This window comes from Diabrotica undecimpunctata, chromosome 6, assembly GCF_040954645.1.
Source record: "Diabrotica undecimpunctata isolate CICGRU chromosome 6, icDiaUnde3, whole genome shotgun sequence".
Classification (NCBI taxonomy): domain Eukaryota; kingdom Metazoa; phylum Arthropoda; class Insecta; order Coleoptera; family Chrysomelidae; genus Diabrotica; species Diabrotica undecimpunctata.
In genome coordinates, this window is record NC_092808.1 from 124,109,575 (window position 1) to 124,134,105 (window position 24,531).

A 24,531-nucleotide genomic window follows, 5' to 3' on the forward strand; every position below is an offset into this window, starting at 1 on the left:
GATGCTTCTGAATGGACGGAAGTTTCTAATCTGTAGGTCAAATAATGGAGATTCCATCTCGGAGCCATCCAACCTGCTTGGTTGTCTATAGGAGTTTTCAATCTCTTAGTCGATAATAATATGTTCTAATGGCTTTGTAGGTAGATACTAATTAGTAGGTATTATAAATCTATGATTCTAATGGGTTTAGAGGACATTTATTTATAATAATTCAAGTATTGATGAGCGGAATCTATGGTACGAGAATACACTTTTATGTTAGTTAAAACGGATTCCAGTGTTCGATGTAATTAATTTAATGATTGATATGCAGCAATAAAGACACGAAACCTTCTCTCAATGTTCTCGTTATCTACATTCGTTATCACCATAACAATGGTTCCATGTTTTGCGATTATTTTACGCGTTTCACTTAACAATTATCTTTTGTATTAATATTGTGTCATCCCGCTCTAACTACCTAATTGAGCCATTAATCAGTTTGAAGGGTCTTTGCATTCTACTTGAAATTAGTTGATATTTATTTACTATGATGGAAATGTTAAGTAAACATATCGTAAAAACTCAACATCAATTTTGTTTACTTTCGATTAATAAAACTCAACACGCAAACTCGCGATCGATTACTTAAACAAAACTAGCCATTGGCGCACTAGTCACTAGTTGTATTTCACCGCTTCCCGTGTTATTTGAAAGTTAGAAGTTTCGGAAGTGTTTTCTTTGACGAGTATCCCATTAAGACCACAAGGATCGCAAACTAAACGTGTCTATCGTTGAGTGTTACGGATTTTTTCTATACTCTTAAAATAAAAACTAGGTCAATTTGATGACAAATAATTGAAGGTATGCACAATAAAACTTTTCTATTAATGTTTTATTTTAGTTGACTGAGGTGATAACTTATTATTATTAAATATTTTTATATTTTTTAAATACAATATTTTTTGAGTCTAACTAAAAGAATTCAACTTTTCATCAGAAAACAATAATAATAGTTTAAGTTGAATATTAGTTTAAATGTGCGTGTTTATTTAAAACAGGCCCATCGTCTTTTAAACCACTTTTACCTTTTTTTCATGTTATTCCTATTTTTCATAAAACATGATGATGAACCGGAATCTCGTTCATCTAATTTTCTTCGTATCATGTTGTCCAAATGTATTTTCATATTTTTAATACATTCGGTTAGTTTTATTATTATAATAGCGAGTTTTAATAACGGTAATGTCTGCTTCACAAAGATGAGTTAGAGTTTCATGATTTTTTTAACAGTTGACGAAATAAATACATTTAAAATATCTTCAGTTTACTTGATGTCTTTACTCTTAATTTGTACGTTTACGCCTACATGTTAGGTAGGTATTTACTCTACATCTCGTGGAAATAATGTTTTAGCTTGAGGATGATATCCATGATACTCCAGGATCTTCTAGATCTACTTCTCTTCCTTGTGCCTATGGCTATGAGGCTCCATTTTGTTAATGCAAGCTCATAATATTTTAATCTTTTCCCTTCTATATATGTTAATATTCCTTTTTTTGGCGACGTTTTCTGTTTAATTTCATCGTTTTTTATTCTGTATATTCTCGTTACTCAACAGCATCTTCGAAAGCGCTACATCTCTATTGCAGCTACGGTACTGCTATTTGTTTACTACTTATTACTTCATTTTCTAATATTTTGTGTATTTGTATTTTCATACTGAGGTGTATATTCTACCTGTTTTCCTATTGCTGTCCTTGTTATTCCTAGCTGTTGTTTATCTCTTCTGTTGACATTTTTTCGTTATTATGTCTCTCTCTCTTCTCTTCTATTTTTTTGTGTTAATCTTAAGACCTGCTTTAATGTATTCTTCTTGAAGCTTTCTCATTATATAGGTAACTCAGATCTTCAGGGTCCTATACAATCACTACTTGATTATGTTCAAAGCTTAATGTGTGTAAGTGATCGTTTATCACTGGTATCCCCGTTTCTTAACATTTTTAAAAAAATATTTTTAGTGTGCTTATCAGTATACATACTTTAAATAGTTTTGAGTGATGGATTATTTTAATACTGAATTTTTTGTGGCTTCTTTCGGTACTCCTAAACCATGCATTTCTTTCCATGGTTCTGATCTCGGTACTACAGTCCACATATACCATTGTATACATCTGTTTTTTTTTTCTAGCAGTTGTTATAATGTGTAAATGTGGTTTATTTACGTTTTTTCAATATCAGTCATCTAAATGCAAAACCAGACATGCCCATTAAAACGAATTTGGAGTAAGCCAAATTTTGGTTCATTTCGACGGCCATGTTTCTCTATCTCTCTGCATATTTGAGAGATGTAATCAGCTTTGTCTTTGCGGCACTGTTTTCTGATTTCTTTCGATAACGTTCTGTATTCATAGTTTGTTCTGTATCTAGTTTTATGTTCTTTTCTGCGGTGAATCACAGTCCACGTATTATCGGATATCCAGGGCTTACGGCCCGTGGAAACCGCTGCCTCACAGTCTTTTGCAGCCTCGATTACTTTATCGTTGAGATAGATTCAAGTGCTTTCAGGTTCACTTCTACTTTGTCTAAAGAAAGAGCTCCTTCTAGGTTTTGTTGGAAGTCATTGATTTTTGATGGATTTAGAGACATCACTTTTCTTAGGGGTCTTCTTTTGAGGAGTTTAAAACAAAGTCGAACGTTCAATACCAGGAGTTGATAATCGCTTCCACTGTCTGCGAGAGGATATGTTTTACAGTTGATGACCAACGACTTCCATCTTGATCTTATTAGGATGTAGTCTATTTGATTTCTTGCTCGTCCAACTGGGCTGCACTATGTGTATAATCTTCGTGGATGATATTGATAGAACGTGTTTGTAATTGTAAGATGTTGTTCTTCACACAACTCCACTAGATGGACGTCATTCTCATTTCTCTGTCGAGCACATTTTTGCCCAGCACTCCTTCAATATTTTCATTAGATGACGCTACTTTGGTGTTAAAGTCTTCTAAAATTATGATTAGTTCACGATTAGGAATAGCGCTAACAGTTTCTTCTAGACGACCATAGAACCCGTTGATGTCTTCTTCTTGTGCAGCTACACATCCCATCTGGTCGCTACACATCCTATCTTTACTTACTCAAATTTTCATCGTTATGGGAAAAAATTCTCTTGGGAAAATAGTGCAGTGGTTTATTGCCTTCTGCACCGCTGTATATATGTTGTTTCTGTGGCTATCACTCTCGCAGCATGATCAGTTTTGGAACAGCCCGCTGCCACTGTCCAACCTATCGCCATGTCTGACTACTCTCACTTTGTTTGTAGAAGAGTATATAGTAGAAAGAAATATAGAGACCCGTTTGCCCTCAGAAGCCTAATAACCATTTGGTGTCGAAAGAAACAAGAGTTAGCCAAGAGAGGCTGATAGAAAAGATTAGACATTTTACTTAAGACTAGTTGAAAAAGAGTAAAATGTAAACACCCTCATGATGCACCAGGTGCGTTTCAAGCGTATGAGAATTGCTACACTTCGTATTCCCGCTCATACATCGGGGTGTTGACTACAGGCTGTATGGCTCGTCCAGCATGCTTTAGCATGGAGGATAGGTTGCACGCTATTTTACAATGTAGACATCCATGATCTGACAACAACATAGCCTGCACCGGAGTATATTATTTTTATTTGACTATTTCTACACCTAATAAATGGTGCCCTTAAATCTACTACATCTGAGTTTTCGTTAAAATTGTACCTGTCGTGTTTTAACCACAACCTCTTGCTCTCTTGCTTAAAATGACAAGAATCGGAAAAATTTTAAATTAATGATATTTTTTATTAAACAAAAATATATGTGGTCATAGGCATACACCAATAATATGCAAAAATTCAAAATATTTGAAAATATTTTGAATTATTGAAATATGTATTCTTCCCAACCAGAATTTGTCAGTTTTTTTTAGACAACTAGCCTTTTGTTAGACAACTAGCTTCTTTTTATGAAGATGTTGTAGGATTTTCGTCGAAGGTTTTCTTAAAAAAGGATAAGTAATGTTTCATCATTTTTATCCAAGAGTCCCTATCATGCTCTTTAATCAGTTTACTTATACTGTTATTTTTATTTTATTTTAATGGTAAACCTACCTCCACAGCTGTAGATTGTATACGCAGTTTCTGTCCGCCTCTTAGCAAATATTTATTGGTACCGAAATTGTCTTCATAGAAAATCTTCCCTCTAACTCCAAGTGAGTTTTTGAAATTTAAAATTTAAAATGCCATTGAGCTGTTGGCTTCATAATAAGCTAAACCTTAATTTTCCAGTCAAGAATTGTGGATCTATTACTATTGGTATAAGTAATAACTTGTAGACTTTGCCCCAATATTTTTTTATTTTAATATTCTGTTCAAAACACGTAACTTCAGGTATTTTTTTTAATAGTTTTCTTCAACTTGGTCAAAAAGTATGTCTGGTGGAATGTACAAATGTCGTACAACTAGAAAAATTACTTTATTTATACATGAGAGACTCGATTGAATAACGTTCCAATCACTGTAAAGTTCTGATTTTGAGCAACAATTTTTTGCATTGTTACTAAATTCAAATGTTAAAAGTATGATATAAAGCTGACGCTATGTCATTGGACATTCTCTGATGTTCCATCCCGCTTGAAGCTTCTTTTAACTATCGCAAAATGGAAGACATTTATTTGCATACTAAAGTAGGCAGCTTGGTCTACCATTTTTGGAAGTACTAAGTTTTTTTGGCAATCAAAGTTGAACGTCATTACGACAAGATAATCTTGGTTTCTCCTCAGTAGCTCACGAAAGCACTTAGCTTAAATGTTGTGTACATGCTGATGAGCCATTATCCCATTTTTTATGCCAGCATCCTAAGGCTTTTTTAATTTGTCTTTAAACTGCAGACACGTGGAACAGTATCAGCTTTTGGTGTATCAAAACCAACATTATATTGTTGCCTAAGAAAGTATGAAAAACGATTCCTTAACTTGCAGATTTCTACTTACAGTGTTATTAAACATTTTCCAGTTTTCGTACAGTTAGCTGCTGGAAAGTAAAATCTGTGAAACCTTTTGTAATGACAGTAATATCAGAATACTCCACTCGGTATATTCTGTGATAATATAATTACAAAAAAATGACAGTAATGTTATTGTGTAAGAGATTCACAGCACTTTAGAGACGTTTGAATAGAGTCGTTTGTTATCATGTTTTCCTTTCACTATATCTCAAAGCGAATTTCATTACATGTTTTGAAGCCTTTGACAATATTTCAAATTCTGTCTTTCTTTACTAATAAAATTCTACACACATTAACAATTAAACCATCCCTTTTTTAACATAATGTATAGTACACAAATGTATTTTAGTTTGTTTCCTCCTTCCTTTTGTTTTCTACTTCTTTTGGGACCAGAAACACTGCAGTGTTTTAATATAAAAGTGTCCTGAGTAATCTTGTCTAAGGATCTATAAAATCTTGTTCCTCTTCTTTTTTTATATAGACATGATGTTTTTCAATGTGCCTCCAGTAAATTGTTATTCCATCCTTTTCGTGGTCTTCCTACTGATCGTCTTTCTTTTGGGGAACCGTCTCTTACTGTCTTTAATACTCTGTTTATTGCCATTTGGCTTATATAACCGTTCCATTCTACTCTTCTATTTCTTATCCAGTGCTTGATGTTCTTCACCTTGCATCTACGTTGTATATCTGTACTGCTAGCTCTGTCCCATAGTGTTTTCCTATTATTTTTTTAAGGGTTTCATCTCTGCTATTCTAAACATCGTTTTTGACCTATCTGTGTCAGATCGTATTTCTGACGCGTATGTCATTATTGGTCTGATGACTGTTTTGTAAATCCCACCTTTCATTTTTTTTCACGATATTTTTATTTCTCCATATTGTTTCATTCATGCTGCGACTCTTTTTGCTTATTCACTTGATCTTATACTTCTGTTTCGATCTTTCCGAGCTAGATAATGTGATGCCTAGATATTTAAAAATCCATCACTTGTTCTATTATCTGACCTTCTAGCTCCAATTTAAATCTTAGTAAATTTGCTGTTATAATCATGCACTTTTTTGGGGAAATTAACATGTTAAATTTTCTGGCTTTTTTCTGGAGTTTTTTCCAGCTTTTCTCGTTGTTATCGTTTTATAATATTTTATTCCTAGTAATCTTAAGTGATATTCTTTTTCTGTATTCCTGTAAGAATACTGTAAGTATTCCTTGGATATTTGGTCCTTCGACTCTGATTTTTATATACTTTCTATACCTTGGTCGGCCATGTTTTCTCTTGCTACTTCACTGTGGATTAATATATATTCACCAAATTTTGATTAGACAGATAGATAGAGATAGACAGACTTATATATTTAATAGAAATAAATCACAATTTAAATTGAAAATATAGTATATTTGACGTTTCGATTTTCACCTCGAAGGACAGACTTGTTAGTACGTTTTAATTGTATTTCTATTGTAACTTGTTAAAAATCCTCCACGTTACAATTTATTTATTTTATTTTTATTTTGCTAATTTTGTGATATTTCGTATTAGCATCCCGCTTAACAAAATTTCTGCATTAATAAAGAAACCCGTTATATATTTTGAACTATTTTATAATAATTTGTTCCTAAAGTGCCGCTTTATTATTGCCCTTAAAAGTTAAAAGAGCATCGAGCATCGATCATGGACCTCTAATCCATCCAGAGTCGAAACCCAATAGGCACTTCATTTAGGGAGTTTTTTTTTTCAAAATTAAAGTTAAGTTATAATTATTTTAAATATTTCTTTATTTTTGTATTTCTTATTGTTACTATATTACATGGTGCCAATCTCGACTGGTTTTTCCACCACGAATTTTCAACAATATGTTCTTAGTTACTTATGTTGTGTAACCACAATAGTTTTCGACTCAACGGAAATCCCTATTAAGATTCTACAGTATCGGAGTACTTAGCAAACCCTATTTTTATTTTATTTTTATCGTATGGCACTTGACACATTTACATTTAAATTTATGTAAGTATATTTTGTATAAAACATAATACATATGTTTACAAACGAATATCGAAATTATTTATATATTCTATCGACCCTGGAGTCGCCATTAGGAAATCCTCTGACCTGCCTTGATAGGATCTTGTGGGTCACTGTTCTGTAATGTGCAGATAGTTTGGGGTTGTGTGCAGTCACAGAGTGGGGATGGTCGTTTACCCCATTTGTGCATCATGTAACCGCGCAGTGTTGGGTTCTGATTCGGTTCAGCTTAGTCCATGTGTTGCGTGGTAAGTTAAAAACTGGTAGTTTTTGTGTGAGCTAAGTTGTGGGCTAAACTGCTATTTTGTTGTTCCATCCATTCATATTGTCAGATGTATTGCAGGTGCTTGTAAAAACCTATTTAGAGATTTAAATATATTAACAGTGTATGGAATTTACATTTTGGAATTATTGATACTAATTCATAAAAATAAAAGAACTTTTTTATGTAACAGTGATATTCACTCACACAACACAAGAAATAAGAGACAGTTTGTAGTACCCTATCGACATTTAGAAATAAGTAGGAAGTCATCTACTGTCTCTGGTTTACTACTGTATAATCAACTTCCTCAAAAGTTTAAAAACATTCATTCAACTACAGCTTTTATAAACCAAGTCAAAGAGTACCTAGTGACCATGTGTCCTTATACATTAGGTGAATATTACCAGAGTGTATCTGTGAATGCCCAAGCTGCAACATAACCAAATTTAATATTATTTTAATTATATTATGATAATTATTATTCATATTGTACTTTTTATATGTATTTTAATGTTTTAAATATTTTTAGTGTATTGTTTTCATTTTTTTGTAATGATTTATATTTATAATTTTAGTTTTGACTTGCTGTAAACCTTGTTGTAACTTACAGTCAAATAAACTATCTATCTATCTATCTATTCTCGAATACAAGTGGTCGTTAAGTTTAACTCATTTTCCACAGTAATCTGTGCTGTTTTTATTGGCGGTCGTCTGGAGCGTAGACAGTTACCGTTGGCAGCCTCTATATCTTGATGGATTGGCAAGATCTCGTTATTAAGTATCTTTCTATAATCACTAGTGAGGGTGTATAAGAATTCTCCGCTGTTATTGTCATTAATCCCTAGCAAATAACAAACTAAATTTTTACAATAATCTCTGCTCTTAGAAAGTATTTGCGTATTAATTGCTTTATTAAATCAATGAAAATTATCTCTATTAGTGTTAATTTAAGTTAAATTCACGATACCAATATAATTTTCACACAAATAAAAACAAGAAACTGATAATCTTATTACACTCTTATATATACATATTTTTCTCTGCTCTTTCTACTCGTTCCAAGGGTCGCTAGGTTTTATTCTCTTTATCATTCATTTCTGTCTGGTACACTCTTATTATACTCTATATAACTATAATTACTCCAATTCAAAATGGCAGAAATTGCAGAATATTTTTATGCAATGCACGTTTCACAAAGAAATATCGCCAGAATTGCGAACGTTGTTAGTTCAAATGAACAAGGCCTCTCTAATTGTAGAATTAGGGAATATATTACTCAGCTTAGAGCAGCTTATAAATCGTATTTGGATGCTTTGGAAAACCTGGCTGACGACGAAACTATTCTCAAAAGTGAGGAAGTAGATATTACTTATGAAAAATATATGGATGCTTTATGTTTCTTAGAAGAAAAACTGGAAGCTAAACAGGCTTTTAAATTTGATACAAAATTTAAGGCGAATACTTCCAGTAAACACATTGTTAAAAGTACTGATTTGAATATAAATGGCCAAAAAGAAGTTAAAAATACATTTTACTCTGACTCCCTCCCCAATCAGTTCAAACAGATGAAAGAAATAACTATAAGTACTTCGTTTGGTTCTGCAATTGTTCAAGCTCAGACGCAAGAGCTTCAAAAGCCGACTTATAAAAACACTTCTAATAACATTAGTACTCAAGATGTAATAGGCCAGCCTCTCTTAAAAAATGTGTTACCAGCACAAACAGTCACTTTTCAAACTACTCCAGAACAAAATATGATTACTGAAACTGTAATATCTGCATCTCCCGTGCTTCTTAACATTTCTCCCCCACAAATATTACAAGAATCCAATACCTTGGTTTCAAGTCAAGTTTTACATACACAAAATGTTTTAGTCTCTACTCCTATTCTAAAAACTGTCAATTTGTCTCCATTGGTTATTGAAAACTTAACTCAAGTACCGCCTTCTTGCGGTGTGCAAGCGGAATTGGCAAATATACCTCCCCAAACTCGTATACAAATTCAAGATATCTCTCAACCTGGAACTTTAAATGCTCTAAATATACGACAGGTTAATAAACTCTCTATTCAAGCTCAGAATATATTCACTCCCACTTTCTTACATTTCAATAAAATTCCTACACAAAAATCTATTGATTTATTATCAATTGCAACACCTTGTGAAGAAGGTGATGTACATGTCAATTTTTTGAAAATTATCCCTCCTCGGAATAAATCCATAGTTCCTCCACTAATACACGAAAATCAAATACTCCTCTCACAGCCCCGTATTGACACGGATGTCATCAAATTTCCCTCAATACAAACTGTTCTTACTCATACCACCTCAGAATCTAATTCATTAGATTCAGTAGAACCTGCCTTTTCTTCTGTTACCGTGGCCCTACCATTCGTAGAGGGCCAAGTAACAACAGCTCCTGCAGTGCCCAACAATATTCTGTTACTGGAGGCCCAGTCTGCATTGCCGCCTCCTGATATGGTGAACGTTACTGTAACGTGCCCTACTCCGTTGTTTACTGTCCCTCAGGTTCAAACTTTTGCTAACCAAACCACATACTCAGTAGCCTCTCATACTATAAAAAATTATGCAAATATCGACAATATCTTGACCAGCGCCAATAACTTGGAAAGGATACACATACCTTACTCTCAACTACGCTCGCTTCTGAACATTCACGGTTTCCAACTTTATAAAATATATTCAAATTCTCGTGCCTTTTCAAATGAGCATATTATGATCTTCACTTCAGAAGTCAATCTTGACTTAGTTAGTAGCTTCTCTAAGGTCCTAGGTATTAACAGGTCACCTTATCAAGACGATTTTTCTTTTAAGTTGCCTATTTGTGAAGAGGCGCCTCCCTTAACAAAAAGAAAATTATGTACCTATGTTTCTCGAATGTATAACTCCTTAGGAAAACTCTTATTTTTTAGAGTACACTCTAAATCTTGCTTACTATGTATCTGGTCATTGCCCTTAGACTGGGACAGTGATATACTGAATGACCTATTGATCTCGGATTGGAAATCATTATTGGGTACATTCCAATCAATATATAAATTTCCATTTCCCAGATGCCTGACGCTTCCACTGCTTGTATCGGATATGCTACTACGACAAAGTAGGATTAAGTGGAACATCGCTACTGATCCTCTAAAGATAGGTGATGTGGCAGTAATCAAAGATGAAGAGCCTTCCCCACTCCTCTGGCCTCTGGCAAAGATTATCGAAGTGCTCCCAGGCAAAGACTCTCTTGTTCGAACTATTAGGGTATCCACACCTACTGGCGAATATCTTAGGTCAATAAAGAAAGTAGCTAGGTTACCCTTTAACCAATAGTGGTACTTTCTGCCAAACATGTATATAGTTCCTATAGACTTTAGTTTCTCTAGATTTTAAATAGTTTTTAGTTATCTTAGTTCATTACAACAGTACCCCTAATGTATACTGGTTTACCCTCGTTCTCGAAGTAACTATTTGATACCCTATCCCAGTGGCGTAACTCTTCTCGCCCGCCCCCAGTATGTTCAATTTTTTCACATGCGAAAAATCATGTCATTTTTTCGCTGTATTACTAGCTACCATTCTACCACAATTTTACAATTATTTCCCGTTCTCCAACCCTTCCTACTCACATTTTAACCCCACTCCATTAGAAATACAGACAGTTGTAAGATAGCAAAGAAAGTCTCACTCTCTTGCCTGTTGTCTCTCGATGATAACGGACACTCTCTCTTGACTGCTGACTGTTGCTAAAAACAGTCGTCCTCTCTTTCGTCTGCTGAGTCCTACTAGGCAGACGTATAATCTCTCTATCGCTACCTATCGCTTGGTACAGACTTACCAAGCTTTTTCTCCACTCTAATTATCTCTCTCGCTTATAGTTACGCGAAAAATACCGCAAGTACTATTTTAAATCGTGTACAGACGCAAATGTGCTATATCTCGTGTGATCTCAGTGTTAGTACCGCGAAAGACGTGTTCAGAAACCGGTAACCCGACAGTTTCCCCGTATGAAGAACAACCGCGACTGAAAGCCTCTAAATACCGCGAGCGTGTGTATGTGCAGCAGAAGAATTGGTAAGACTTTATATTAAACTTAATTTGCTATAATCTGTATAACCTTTTACCACATATCCTAATTTATTTGAACCAGCCCTATGTAATACAGTCCTTATTAACTGAAATTATATTCATAATTTCACATATGTACACCCTTTTTGTACAGGTGTTTATTATTAAACCCATTTTTGTAGCTGATTCTTTTAATGCTACATACAATATAGCTACATACTACATAATTAATGCTACATACAATAAGCTATGAAATACAATATGATAATATCAGCAGAAAAAACAAAAATATAACAACATCTAAAACGAAACGACTACTAGAAACAACAGAGATGTAAATACTCCGACGAATATCAGGGAAAAGTATGTTGGATAGGGAGAGAAGCAAATCATAAGAAGAGCATGCAATAGAGAAGATATAAATGGATGGGTGACAAAACGGAAACAAGAGTGAAACGAACACATTAGTACAATGGCAGAGGATAGGATAGTACGAATAGCACGAGATAAGTCACCAAATGGATGAAGAAGTATTGGCGGACCAAGAAAAATATGGTGCGACAATTTAAACAATTTAGGAGCCTAATATTAAAGAAGAAACAGACTTTAAAGCCTACATACAATAAGGAAGAAGAAGAAGAAGAAGAAGAAGAAGAAGAAGTCTAATTATCTTTCTTTTTAATTTACACTAGCGCTGATTTTTAGCCACGGCAAAATTTGCATGCCAAAAAAATTGATAAATGATGAGATTTTATGTTTGTTGCATTCTTTGTGTGTTTTTATTTATTTCCCATTACTTTAGGATATTTTGATATTTTATTTGAATTTACTGAAAAATTTAACAAAAACTGGATACACATCACCTTAAAAGTTCTAAATGATTTAGAACCAAAGGTGTTTAAAATTTTAATCATCAATTAAGATATGTTTACAGACATTTTAAGAAAATTATTATTTATCATCAGTTTTTATTTGGCACTCTTATTTTTTCAGGTTTTGTATACACTGGGTAAACGAAGCTAAATTGCATAACTAAGTATGTAAAACGACAATTTGTGTATCTACCTTTGTAATCAGCAATAGTCGATAATATCTGCCGCACACAAGAATGAAAAAGGTAAATATTCCAGTTAGTTAATAGCAAAAATATACCATGTTCATCTAACTATAATAGTTATCTTATTTTGCACCAAACATTCATAGCCAATAGGTATCTGACATTTGTAATGTATTGCTAAAATGTATATCAATCATATTTTAAAATTTCAATTTTTAGGGGTAAGGGAGGGAATAGTGGCCACCTAAGCATTTTGGTTTATTTACACTGCTACCTACATAGATTTAAAAATTATACTGTTAACGTAAATAAGACTTCAAACCTTAGTAGGTACTTCAAACTCGAAAAATTTACGAAAAATTTTTAAACAGAACAAACGGTTTTTCAGACTTCTGCTGGTGGCCATATTTACCCGCTGTCGAGGGGTAAAAGTGGCCACTGCCACTATTACCCGCAATTAAAAAATAATTAAATGCAGAAATCGCAAATGTAAATTTTGCCTTCGAAACTGGTACAGTCTTTGTGTGCCCATTGGCCGCAAATGCTGCATTGGATCCAGAGTTCTCTGTTTTTACCGAATTCGCAACATATTTTGCAAATGTCTTCGTTAACGTCCCTATCACGGTCATCGTCATCATCCTCATCTTCAGCTGATATATCTTCTGTGATCTTCTGTGTTCTTATACAATTTCTTTTTGGAACTATTCGCGGAGGACTGAACCCTTCAATGCGTATTTTTCGTTTGGTTCCTTTGCTGGCTTTATTTCTCATTTGCTCTTCCTTATTCCGCTGTTTTTCTGCTAGAAGTAACTTCATTGGTGTTGATGTCATTATTTCGGAATGTTGCTTCCTGTTGCTTTTGTGGTTGGATCTTTTATTTCCAACTGAGTCATCCTTTGAGCATCCTGGTGGTGGAATTATGTCAACAAAAGATACTTCAAACTTTTTGTCATGTGTCGAACTTTCTTTATTTTCCTTAACTTCCTTATTATTTTTCTCCGTATCTGATCCACTTTTTTCTCTTGGTCTAGTGTCTTTTTATCTTTTTCATATATGAATGATTCACCTGGAGCAAAATCTTCATCGGTAAAATTTTCAGGATTACATGGAAATATTCCTGTACCTATTCTCAAAACCTTTAATGGCGTTGGCTGGTGTGGCTACGCGACTGTATGAATTTTTAAATATTTCAGCTATTTCAAATGTCGTGATACGTTCATGAGGATGACTTCGAAGATAATTGCCACATTGGCACATTCAATGTTATACGCTGATTTTAACGATCAGTAAAAAGCTAAGAAGAGTCGATGCGATGTGTGCGGTTATGGAATTTGGGTAAATCGAGATTTATGGTCGACGTTCGTCATTCCTATTTCTGGAAAGACGTTGAAAAGGGCCATAGACATAAACTAAATTAACGACAGCATGTCTGAGGAGAGTTCATGTATTCATTCATGTATTGGAGTTTGTTTAGGGGAAGTAATGGGTTGGGTTTGATGTGGACTAGTTGGTGAAGCTTTTCTTATAGGACATCTGGGAGAATAGGTAGGGTAATTGTCTCGGCAGTTTGAGCAAATAGGAACATTTGCTGTGCGGAATTCTAGCGATTTGTGCTGTTGTCCGCAGTTAAGACGAAAATTATTTTTTGGGGACATTGCCGAAGGGGTCTCGATGCGTGGTTATTTACAGCTGGTTTACGTGCCTCGTCATTGAGCTCTAAGGTCACGGCATACCATTGGTCCAATCCTGTCGACTAATTTTGTCTACTCAACTAGCGAGTTGCACTGTTCAGAAAAATGCACCTGATTTGCTAAAGCGATGTACCAATCAGGTGACACTCTGTTCAGTGTGTTTGACTGACCATAACAGTAACACAACTTGCTCCTGATATTATAATAGAGAGAAAACGCATATATAAAAATATTTCCTATTCCTTCGCTATAACGTTGTCCCGTTAAGACTTATATGTAGCGAGAAAATACATAAATAAGCATAATTCTATCTACTTATAAATTAGATGGTAGAAAGCATGAGCTATGATGGTTACCAACATCCAGAACGGATACGTACCGTAAAAAGAAGGTAATTAGTTTGTAGGGCGAAAATGTATAGGATTAGTCCGATTAGTAATGTTCTCCCTACTTATGAGTGTGTATGTGTGTTGTCTGTGACGATGACAATATATGACTGCCAAATAAACTTGACATTCAAAAATGTCAAGTTTATTTTATTATTAACAATTCGTATGTAACAAACATTAAAAGGATTTTATACAGACAAATTACATTAACTTCAACTAAAGTGATGTAACAAATTTCAAGGTTAATTATGACACTTATTAGTTAATCACGTATACAATAATACAATTTTTTACTAGTCTATGTTTTACTGCTCAGTATAATTTTTATATGTTCATATAAAGTGTTTAATTTGTCCTAGAAAATAATTTTTTTTATTATTTAAATTTTTTACACTTAATAATTGTGTGAAAATCTGTTATAGACCTTGCTGGACAATTTATTGTGTCACGGGAAATCATCAAAGTAGAACCAAACTTCAAATAGTTGTAAATTATCTTCTCCATTTAAACTTCGTTTAAGAAACAAAGCAACGGTTTAATAATCTTTATATTTTTTCCTGTACATCTTAAAACAAAATTTATTTTTCCCGATATTATGTTCCTGTTTCGTAAATTTCTTACAATCGACAGAACCAATCGATAATTAATCGATAGCTTTCGACATTGTCTTAATTATTTTCGGCTGAAATGCCTTTATTAGTAAACTAGAAAGTTTTTAAAACTCCCTACTTATATATGAAAACAAAATATCTCCCCTCCGGGGTGAGATTAGAAACTCCGTTGAGCCCCAGTATTACTGAGACATTAGCACAACAGGTCCTACAATTAGCAGATAAAAACCTATAATGTTGTCCGCTACATGCATGATACAGAACGAACCATGGGAAACACAAACTAACAAATTTATTAAATTTGATAAATTACGTCCGTAAAATTATCACGTCCGTTATTTGAAAAGCAACTCGAGTTATCACCCCAAACAAAAAATAGATACGAGTCACAAAAATCTTATCGAAACGTGCTACTCACACGTTTCGATAAGGTAATATTTCGATAAGTGAATCTAAATATTTGGGAAGAGAGTTTATGTAAACATTTGAAAAACGCGCTGAAACAAAACAGTTCTACATGTAGAGGGGTCTAGATAACCAGAGAGAGTCAAATCCAGAACGGCCTATAACGAGAACCAAAAAAAAAAACGTTTTCTTACCGTGTACTAAAAATACTTGGCAAAACTTAATGATTCATCTTCAAACCAACAAAGACGATACTAGAACATATACGATCTGCCAAAGATCCACCAGAACTATTGTCCACCCCAAGAATTTAGCGCATTAACATTTGAGGTTCAGTATACATTCGTTTTGTAGTCCAATGAGTTTAAATACTTATTTGACTAATCCCAAGTGAATCCATGGATGTTCAAAGAGGCTAGCGAAATTCAAAAACACGATTAATTTTGTGAAAGAAGATCTGTTAAAACACGTATCGTTGGTGTCATTATCATCCACTTCAGGTCAAAAGAAGTTGGCCACCAGCTCAAATCCACACCAAACAGTAACTTTTTCGGGACACACGGGACACTCTTGAATCTCAACTGGATCAAGATCTGGTATCGTTCCAAATTCGACAATTCTGTTTGCTGACAATTCACAAATATCTACGACAAATGGGCAAAGCACGCTCAACGTTGCCCGAACAGAACACCCATTTTGATAAAACAATTTTATCGTTTGTACGAATACGAATATATCTATATATAACACACTTAATGTGCATATCCACAATACAGACTGAATAAATCCATGACGTATAATAAATAGACCCCGCAGCCTTCTAAACTTGATATAGAATCGTGTCATAAAGACCTGCTTAAATGTATGTGTTTACTACAACACTAGCATGTTTGTTTATTTTATAATGAGTTTATTCTTCTTCGTCAAAGGGAAATCAATGAAAAAAACCACTAAACAGACAAATGTATTTAAATGATTTTAATAACAAACAACAAAACATTTAATTGACAATGTTGAGTATTCAATAAGACCGTAAGAGAGGACCGGGAAGAAGACGCATTTCCTGGCTTCAAAATTTACGAAAGTGGTATAACACGACTACCACTGAACTGTTTCGCGCTGCAATAAATAAAGTAAAGATAGTCGTGATGATCGCCAACATCCGGAACGGATAGGCACTTTAAGAAGAAGAAGAAGTATTCAATATAATGTATAATAATTTCTACTTCTTCTTGTTCTTAGCCTTCTGTCGTCCATGTTTGGACATAGGCCTCTCCCAACTCTTTCTATCGTTCTCTATCCTGAGCAACATATTTCCAATTTGTTCCTGCTATTCTTTTAATGTCATCAACCTATCTCATCTGTGGTCTTCCTCTTGGTCGTTTACTTTCGTAAGGTCTCCAATGTTGTATTGTAGTATTCCAACGTTGGTCTTTTTGTCTATTTAAGTTTGGCAATTTTTGTTTTTATGTCCTCGACTTTTGTTTTGGATCTTACCCAGTTGTTCCTCTTTTTATCTGACAGACGTATACCTAACATTGCTCTTTCCATTGTTCTTTCTGTTGTGGCTAGTTTATTCATGTTTGCTTTGGTTAGGGTCCAGGTTTGACATCCATATATCATGATAGGAAGGATACATTGGTTTAACACTTTGCTCCTCAAGTATTGGGGTATTTTGCGGTTCTTAAGTATCCAACTAAGATTTCCAAATCCTGCCCATGCTAGTCTTGCTCTTCTAGTAATTTCAGCACTTTGGTTCTCTTTGTCAAGTTTAAGGATATGGCCTAGGTAGATATATTCCTGGATTTCTTCTATCTCACTGCCATTTATAGTTATACGTCTGGGGTCATCTGTGTTTGTCATTATTTTTGTTTTTTTCATATTCATTTTTAGGCCGACGTATTGGGAGCTGGCTGCTAGTTCCCCCATCATAATTTGCAGTTCCTCGAATGTACTCGCTATAATCACTATGTCGTCATCGAATCTGAGGTGGTTTAACTTGTTGCCATTAACGTTAATGCCATAGGTTGACCAATTTTTAGTTTTGAAGACGTCTTCTAGGGCTAGGTTGAAAAGCTTTGGCGATATTACGTCTCCTTGTCTCACTCCTCTCTTAATGGGGATGGGATTTGTATTTTCGTCTAGTTGTACTATCATAGTTGCATTTTCATATATTGTATGTATTAGTTGCCTATATCTAGAATCTATTCTACAATTAATAATAGCTTGTTCTATGGCCCACATCTCGATACTATCAAACGCCTTTTCATAGTCGATAAAGGCAAGAAATACGGGTAGTTGGTGTTCATTTGCCTTCTCTATCAATGTTCTCATTGTCAGCAGTTGGTCTGATGTACTATTGGTAATAGTTTGTATACTTGACTAAGCAACGATATAGGTCTATAATTCTGTAGATCACATTTGTCCCCTTTTTTGTGTAAGAGTATTACTAGACTCTCGTTCCAGTCTTTAGGGATCTTGCTGTTATGGAGACATCTATTAAATAGCTCTGTTAGTACAGGGATTGTTAATGTCTTGCTTGTTTTCAAGAGCTCGGCAATTATACCGTCGTGTCCTGGAGCTTTATTATTTTTTAGCTCTTTTAAAGCTCTTTCTATTTCGAATCCCTTTATATTTGGTAGTACTTCTGATCCCACGTTTTTTATTTTTCTTTTGACGTTCTCCTTTGTTGTTTCATTAGGCTGGCCTTGCGAGCTGTACAAGGATGTGTAGAAGTCTTTGACAATATTTGTAATTTTATATTTGTCCTTCTCTTCCTTATTTTTGGCGTCTTTAATTTTCATGATTTTTTGAACTCCCAGTGCGGGTCTTAGACATTTTAAGCCTCTGTTGTTTTCAATGACTCGCTCTATTAAGTTCTCGTTTCATTTTTGTATATCGCGTTTTAATTCTTTTCTAATTGTTCTATTAAGTTCTCTGCATTCTTGAGTATAGCGTTTGTTTTGCGCTAGTAGTTGTCTTCTTTCCGTCATTAGCTGTTTAGTTTCATTGCTTATTTTGTCTTCTTTACCTACTCCTTGTTTTCTTTGCGACCTGTAGTCATGCTGCGAGAAGGTTTTTATTTATGTTTTTATTAATCTCGTCAATTTGATCTTGATTATGTGAAGGATCAGATTCGAACTTATCCGCTAAGACCTCTCGGAATTGCTCTTCATTTGTTCTTAGTTTAAAGGCATCTATCCTCGTTGTTTTTTTTTAAATCCTTTTTCTCTCTTCTTTCATGTTAATATTTATTTTTGCTCTAACTATACGATGGTCACTACCCGTTGTTACGTTGTTTATTGTTGTGACATCTTCAAATATTCTTTTGTTGTTGGAGAGAAAATAGTCTATTTCATTTTTGGTAGTTCCGTTAGGTGCGACCCATGTCCACTTTCTGTTAGGTTTCTTTTTGTAGAAGGTATTCATACCATACATGTTTTCTTGTTCCAGGAATTCCATGAGTTTTTCTCCTCTTGTGTTTCTTGTGCCCAATCCAAAATTTCCAATCTTGCTTTCAGAGTCTTCAATCCTACTTCCAATTTTGGCGTTAAAGTCTCCCATTATTATTATTTTGGATTCTTTGTTGTTGTCTATAGCTTTTTTAAGGTCTTCGTAAAAAGAATTTATTTCCTCATCGGTTGCTTTTTCAGTTGCGGCATAAACTTGCACGATCTTTATTTTAGTTTTTGGATTTAGTTTTAAGACCATGTGTGTAACCCTGTGTGATATGCTGTCAATTATTTGAATTTGAGATTTTCTCTTCTTGTTGATTAAGAAACCTACTCCACCGTATGTGTAGTCTTCCCTGCCTTTATAATAGAGTCTGTTGCCCAAATGGAAGTCCACATATCCTTCATCTCTTCTTTTAACTTCTTACAGTCCTATTATGTCCCAATTCAAGTTCTCCAATTCCTCTTCTAGTTCGTAGAGTTTTTCATCTTTTGCCATGGAGCGGATGTTGTATGTTGCTATATGGAGTTGTTTGTTCTTCTTCTTTTTCAATGTCGACTTGCCCCCCCCCCCAAGAATCTTCTGGGCAGACCGTTGTTACGGTTTGGGACTGTGGAATAAAATTATAAAATTCCTACCCACCTGGGGTACCTTCCTGGTTTCTGTTGCAATCGACATGTTTGGTTTTGGAGGTTTTGGCCATATCCCACCACGCTGGTCAGACGGGTTGGTGGGGTAGAAGAATGTGTCGTGTCCACCATTGTAACCGAGGTTAGCGGCCTACTTAGTTCAGCCAACACCCCTCGGAAAAGATGGGTCGGCCACTCATTCTTAATGGAATTACATTTCCTTAATTCCGGGTGTTACAGTTATACCGCTGATACTCGGTCGTCAGAGCCTCGTTTGTGATAACAGGGTTCACCAACGTGAAGGTGAGGTTGACATTTGAGTAGGAGAGGCTGTTTGAGACGCATCACTACCCCCTAAATCCAAATAATTTCCACAAGGAGACTAAATTCCTATAGTTGGCTGTATACCATGTATCACAAAATTTTTATATAAAAAATTCCTTTATAAAAGATATAATATTAAAAACCCTATCGGGCTACATCACAGAACGTTTTCGGAATAACTATTCCATCATCAGTGCTATTTGGATTTAGATGTTTGAAACCACTAAATATGTGGGTAAAAACCCTTTAAATGTAGTTTGATTCGTTTTAAGTAACATCTTTGATACTTAAAAACTATGATGTTTAAGTTACAAAAAGAATTAATCACAGGCAACGTAAGGGTTGTTAGTCCTTAGACAGTGTCTGTGAGAACTTGTTGCTATCCTTTGTTATCCGTGGTATATGTTTTTGAGAATATAAACAAACAGAATGTTTATGTAAAATAAACTTTTTATTCAAAACATCAAGTATTAAATTCTGCTATAATTGGACGTCAAACATCAAAGTCCTGGGCACATCAAACATACATCAAACATTGGTTAGTGCTCTCAAAGATCTATATTATGGTTCAAACTCCCAAATGAAATTCGGAAACCTCTTAGCTGAAAAATTTGCAGTTACTAAGGGTCTCAGACAAGGATGTTGTATCTCTCCGACTCTATTTAAGATTTATATTTCTGCAGCTCTGAAATAATGGAAAAGGAAAGTCAAAGGAATGGGTATACAATTGAACGATCAGGATTACATATATACTTTACAGTTTGCAGATGATCAGGTGGTGATCTCAAATGACAAAGATGACATGGAATACATGCTTAGAAAACTAATTGAAGAATACCAGAAATGGGGATTAAATATCAATTTAGAAAAGACAAAATACCTCTCAATTGGAGCTGAAGCAGAACAACGAACCATGCAACGAATATAAATACCTGGGCGTCATCTTCGACCGTAGTGGAAAAGACGAACGAGAAATAGAACATTGAATTGTACAAGCACGAAGAGCTATAGCATGTTTGAACGGAGTTCTATGGAGTAAAGAAATATCAAAGAAAAGAAAATGGAACATCTATGAGACAATGGTTAAAACTAGCCTACTTTATGGAGGTGAGACATGGAGAATAACCGAAAAATATAAGAAAAAGGTCGAAGCCACGGAAATGGATGCCATCAGAAGATCGATGAGAGTATCAAGAGCCGACAGAATACGGAATGAAGTGATAAAACAACAAATGGGTATAGAGGGCACTATAGTTGAGGATATTGAGAGAAAACAGCTCATATGGTATGGGCATGTGAGCCGAATGGGGGACGAAAGATTGCCTAAAAAAACGATGATGTGGCAACCCCCAGAGAAGAGGAAACGAGGAAGACCACCACAGAGCTGGAACCTGGGAGTTAGGAAAGCAATTAGCGCTCGAAATCTGGACGAAGACTCAAGACAGGATACAGTGGCGTTTGGGAGTCGGACAACGTCGTAAGACGTTATAAAAAAAACCAAATATATATATATATATATATATATATATATATATATATATATATATATATATATAGATATATATAATTGGACGTTCCGTTCTTTGCATTGCGTGTTTTATTGTTTTATTTTTCCAGTTCAACAGAGAAAAAATTGTGATCCAGTAACAGTCTCTTTCGCTGTCTTTCTAATTTATAATGTCGACTAAAAAAATAAAACACGAGTTTCGATGCGAAAAAAATTAGTGTTACCGTCTAAAGTAAAAATAGAAATGCTTTATCGTTTACATCTTGGAGAATGGTTTGCATCCCTATCACGTTAAATCAATGTCAACGAATCAACTGTAGAATCGATAAAAAATCTGAAGATAAAATAAGATCGTCTGTAGCTTCAACTTCACTATCAGCAAAAATTATTCGTGATCCAGCAATAGAAAAAATGAAAGTGGATCATTATGGATCGAAGACCGCAACCGAAAAACGATGCCTATTAGTTGTCCAATAGTCCGGGAAAAGGTAAAGAGTCTTTACGCACATTTTAAAGAACCTGGTGGTAGTGGTGGTGGTGAATGTACTGATGGAGGATTTCAAGGATCGAAAGGTTGGTTCAATAAATTGAAGGTGCGACAATCATTATATAGTCTTAAAATCATTGGAGAAGCCGCATCTGCAGACATCGCTGCGGCAGAAAGATATCCAGAAGAATTTGCGAACCTGGTAGCTGGTGGAGGATATACACCTGAGCAAGTATTTAATTCAGACAAAACTCCACCGTTTTGGAAGACAATGCCTAATAAAACTTTCATTTCTAAAATCGAAAAGTCCGACCTGAATTTAAGACAGCAAAGGATAGAATTACACTGCTGCTTTATTCTAATGCATCTGGAAATTGTGTTATTAAACCATTGATGCTTTATAGATCTTTAAATCCTCGTGCGTTAAAAAATCAAAACAAACGCTATTGTTTGTGACTGATTACAGAATTGTTTTGGTTCTGAAGTTAAAACATATTTGAAATAAAAGAATTTAAACTTTTAAGTTTAAGTAGTTTTAGTTTTGAATAATGCACCAGGTTATCCTCGCGAACTTGAAACTATGTATACAAATATAAAAGTGACATTTTTACCCCCCACTACGACAGCTTTGCTTCAACTTATAGACCAAGGAATAATCCAGGTCTTTAAGTTCTATTACTTTAGACGAACCTTCAAAATGATACTGAACAATATAGAATGTGATCCTGATATGACTGTTACAGAATACTGAAAGAAATTTGACATAGCAAAATCCATCGTAAACATTAAAGAATCATTGCAAGAACTAAAGCCATACACATTGAAATCATGCTGGAAAAATTATGGCCTGTTCTGACTGCGAGAAATGAGGTAGAATCTTTGCAAGTTCAAACTTGACTTGCAAACATTGCCGAAATTGCTAGCGGAATAGGACAAAATTGGTTTGAATAAATAGAATCAAGTGACTTGTGACTCAAGTGAGTTGCTTAAATCACAAGATGAAGATTTGACTGAAACCGACTTGGAGGAAATGTTAAATTCACAACCCATTGAACAAAGCCTTATTTTTAAGAGGCAAATTGTTAATGCCATAGCTAAATATCATTCTGAATTGAAGGAGTTTTTAAAAACTGCCAAAACAAAATTACTAACTTCTTTAAACAATTACCTAAACCTGACGATAATATTTACCTAATTAATCAATATTTATGGTCAAAAACTTCAATGAAACTGAGTTTTTCATGTATTTGCTTTTTTATTTCGTCACCTAGGAACGTATCCCCTATAACTCTATATAAATTACCATTCCATATTCACAGTTTCTGTTTTCGCGGCATATTTACGGAACATAGGTATACCCCGCGAATAAAGAGCTTCTACCTACAGCAATTACGGAGTAATAATGTGGAAATTAGAAATGGATTTTTGAAAAATTGTCATTAAAGGTTATTTACTGTAAATATAGTTTATTAAACTAAAACCATAAAATTATTAGGTATGGAATTAATGAACTTTTGTGAAACCGTGATGTTGAAGCGATTATCCTACTTGTCCTGTATATCAAAAGCCATTTTTTAACATAATCTTCGTAACTATATTAAACTAATATCAAAATCAAAAACTTTATCTTTTATCATACTTATTTACAAAATCCACCGAGATTTAACTTTCCGTCACTCTGTAAGTACATATAAAAATATTTAGGGCTTAAGCCAAACCTGCAGTTTATTTATATTATCGTTTGTGTACTGATGATCATAATTAATATCAATAACGGCTAAGTATAGTACATAAATATTTACATTTTAAACATAAAGCTTATTTCCTGATTGTAATCCATTTTGTCAATTCAATGAAACCCCTTGGTGCCCTTTTAATCTCATTCATTTCAATTGTATTATAGTCACGTTCCTAGCTTTAAGAAATTTACTATTCACAGACTACCACTTCTGTCAAATTCTAAACGCAAAATTGTACACAGAATACAAAATATAAAATTCTACTCTACAGTGAACCAGTTGTATTTGTATGTGTAATGTCCTAAATAGAGATCCTAAAAGCACCGTGATTCTGGTTTTAATGGATTTAATTAATTTAATGGAGACGTAATTCCCGAATTAAGTAAACTTAACCATTTGGTATATGATTATGTGGTATCACCATGACATTATCAATAAAGTTCATTACTTATCTTATCTTATACATCAAACGATTTGAATTATGGCACAGTGGCTAATCTAAATTTTCTGTGATTAAAATTTACAGTGGAAACAATAAGAAACGACAAAAATGGCACAGTTACCTAATAACGATCTTTTTCCACCCTCACCTTACTGTAAAAGTTATGTTAATGAGGAGGAAATCACCTACAAAACAGAAAATCCTCTGACGACAATTATAGTAGCAAACCCAGGAAAAATATTACAATTATGTGAAAACCTTACTGATACACATACAAAAAACCTAGAAGCTAAAATGAATATGTATGTAAGTATTACTTTCATTCAAATTAATAAAAATAATGACAAATTACTGAAATAACCTCAGCACAATATCTTTGTTTACATACACAAATAATTAATTGACTATTGTTATTTACTTGC

The 24,531-nt window shown here is 34.2% G+C and overlaps 1 protein-coding gene across 2 annotated transcripts in view; it reads left to right on the forward strand.

Annotated features, from left to right (window-relative positions):
• The first annotated feature begins 683 nt into the window (after window positions 1-683).
• The window catches only part of LOC140443817 (cGMP-dependent 3',5'-cyclic phosphodiesterase-like), an 88,453-nt gene continuing 64,605 nt past the window's right edge, over window positions 684-24,531 (forward strand). The window contains exons 1-3 of one of the 2 annotated variants that reach the window (XM_072535280.1): window positions 684-843; window positions 12,369-12,492; window positions 24,194-24,415. In XM_072535280.1, coding sequence (XP_072391381.1) covers window positions 24,218-24,415 — 198 coding nt within the window. In that variant the 5' untranslated portion in view covers window positions 684-843; window positions 12,369-12,492; window positions 24,194-24,217. Of the gene's footprint in view, window positions 844-12,368; window positions 12,493-23,791; window positions 24,416-24,531 lie in introns of those variants that run through there. The other variant, XM_072535278.1, reaches the window with a different exon arrangement.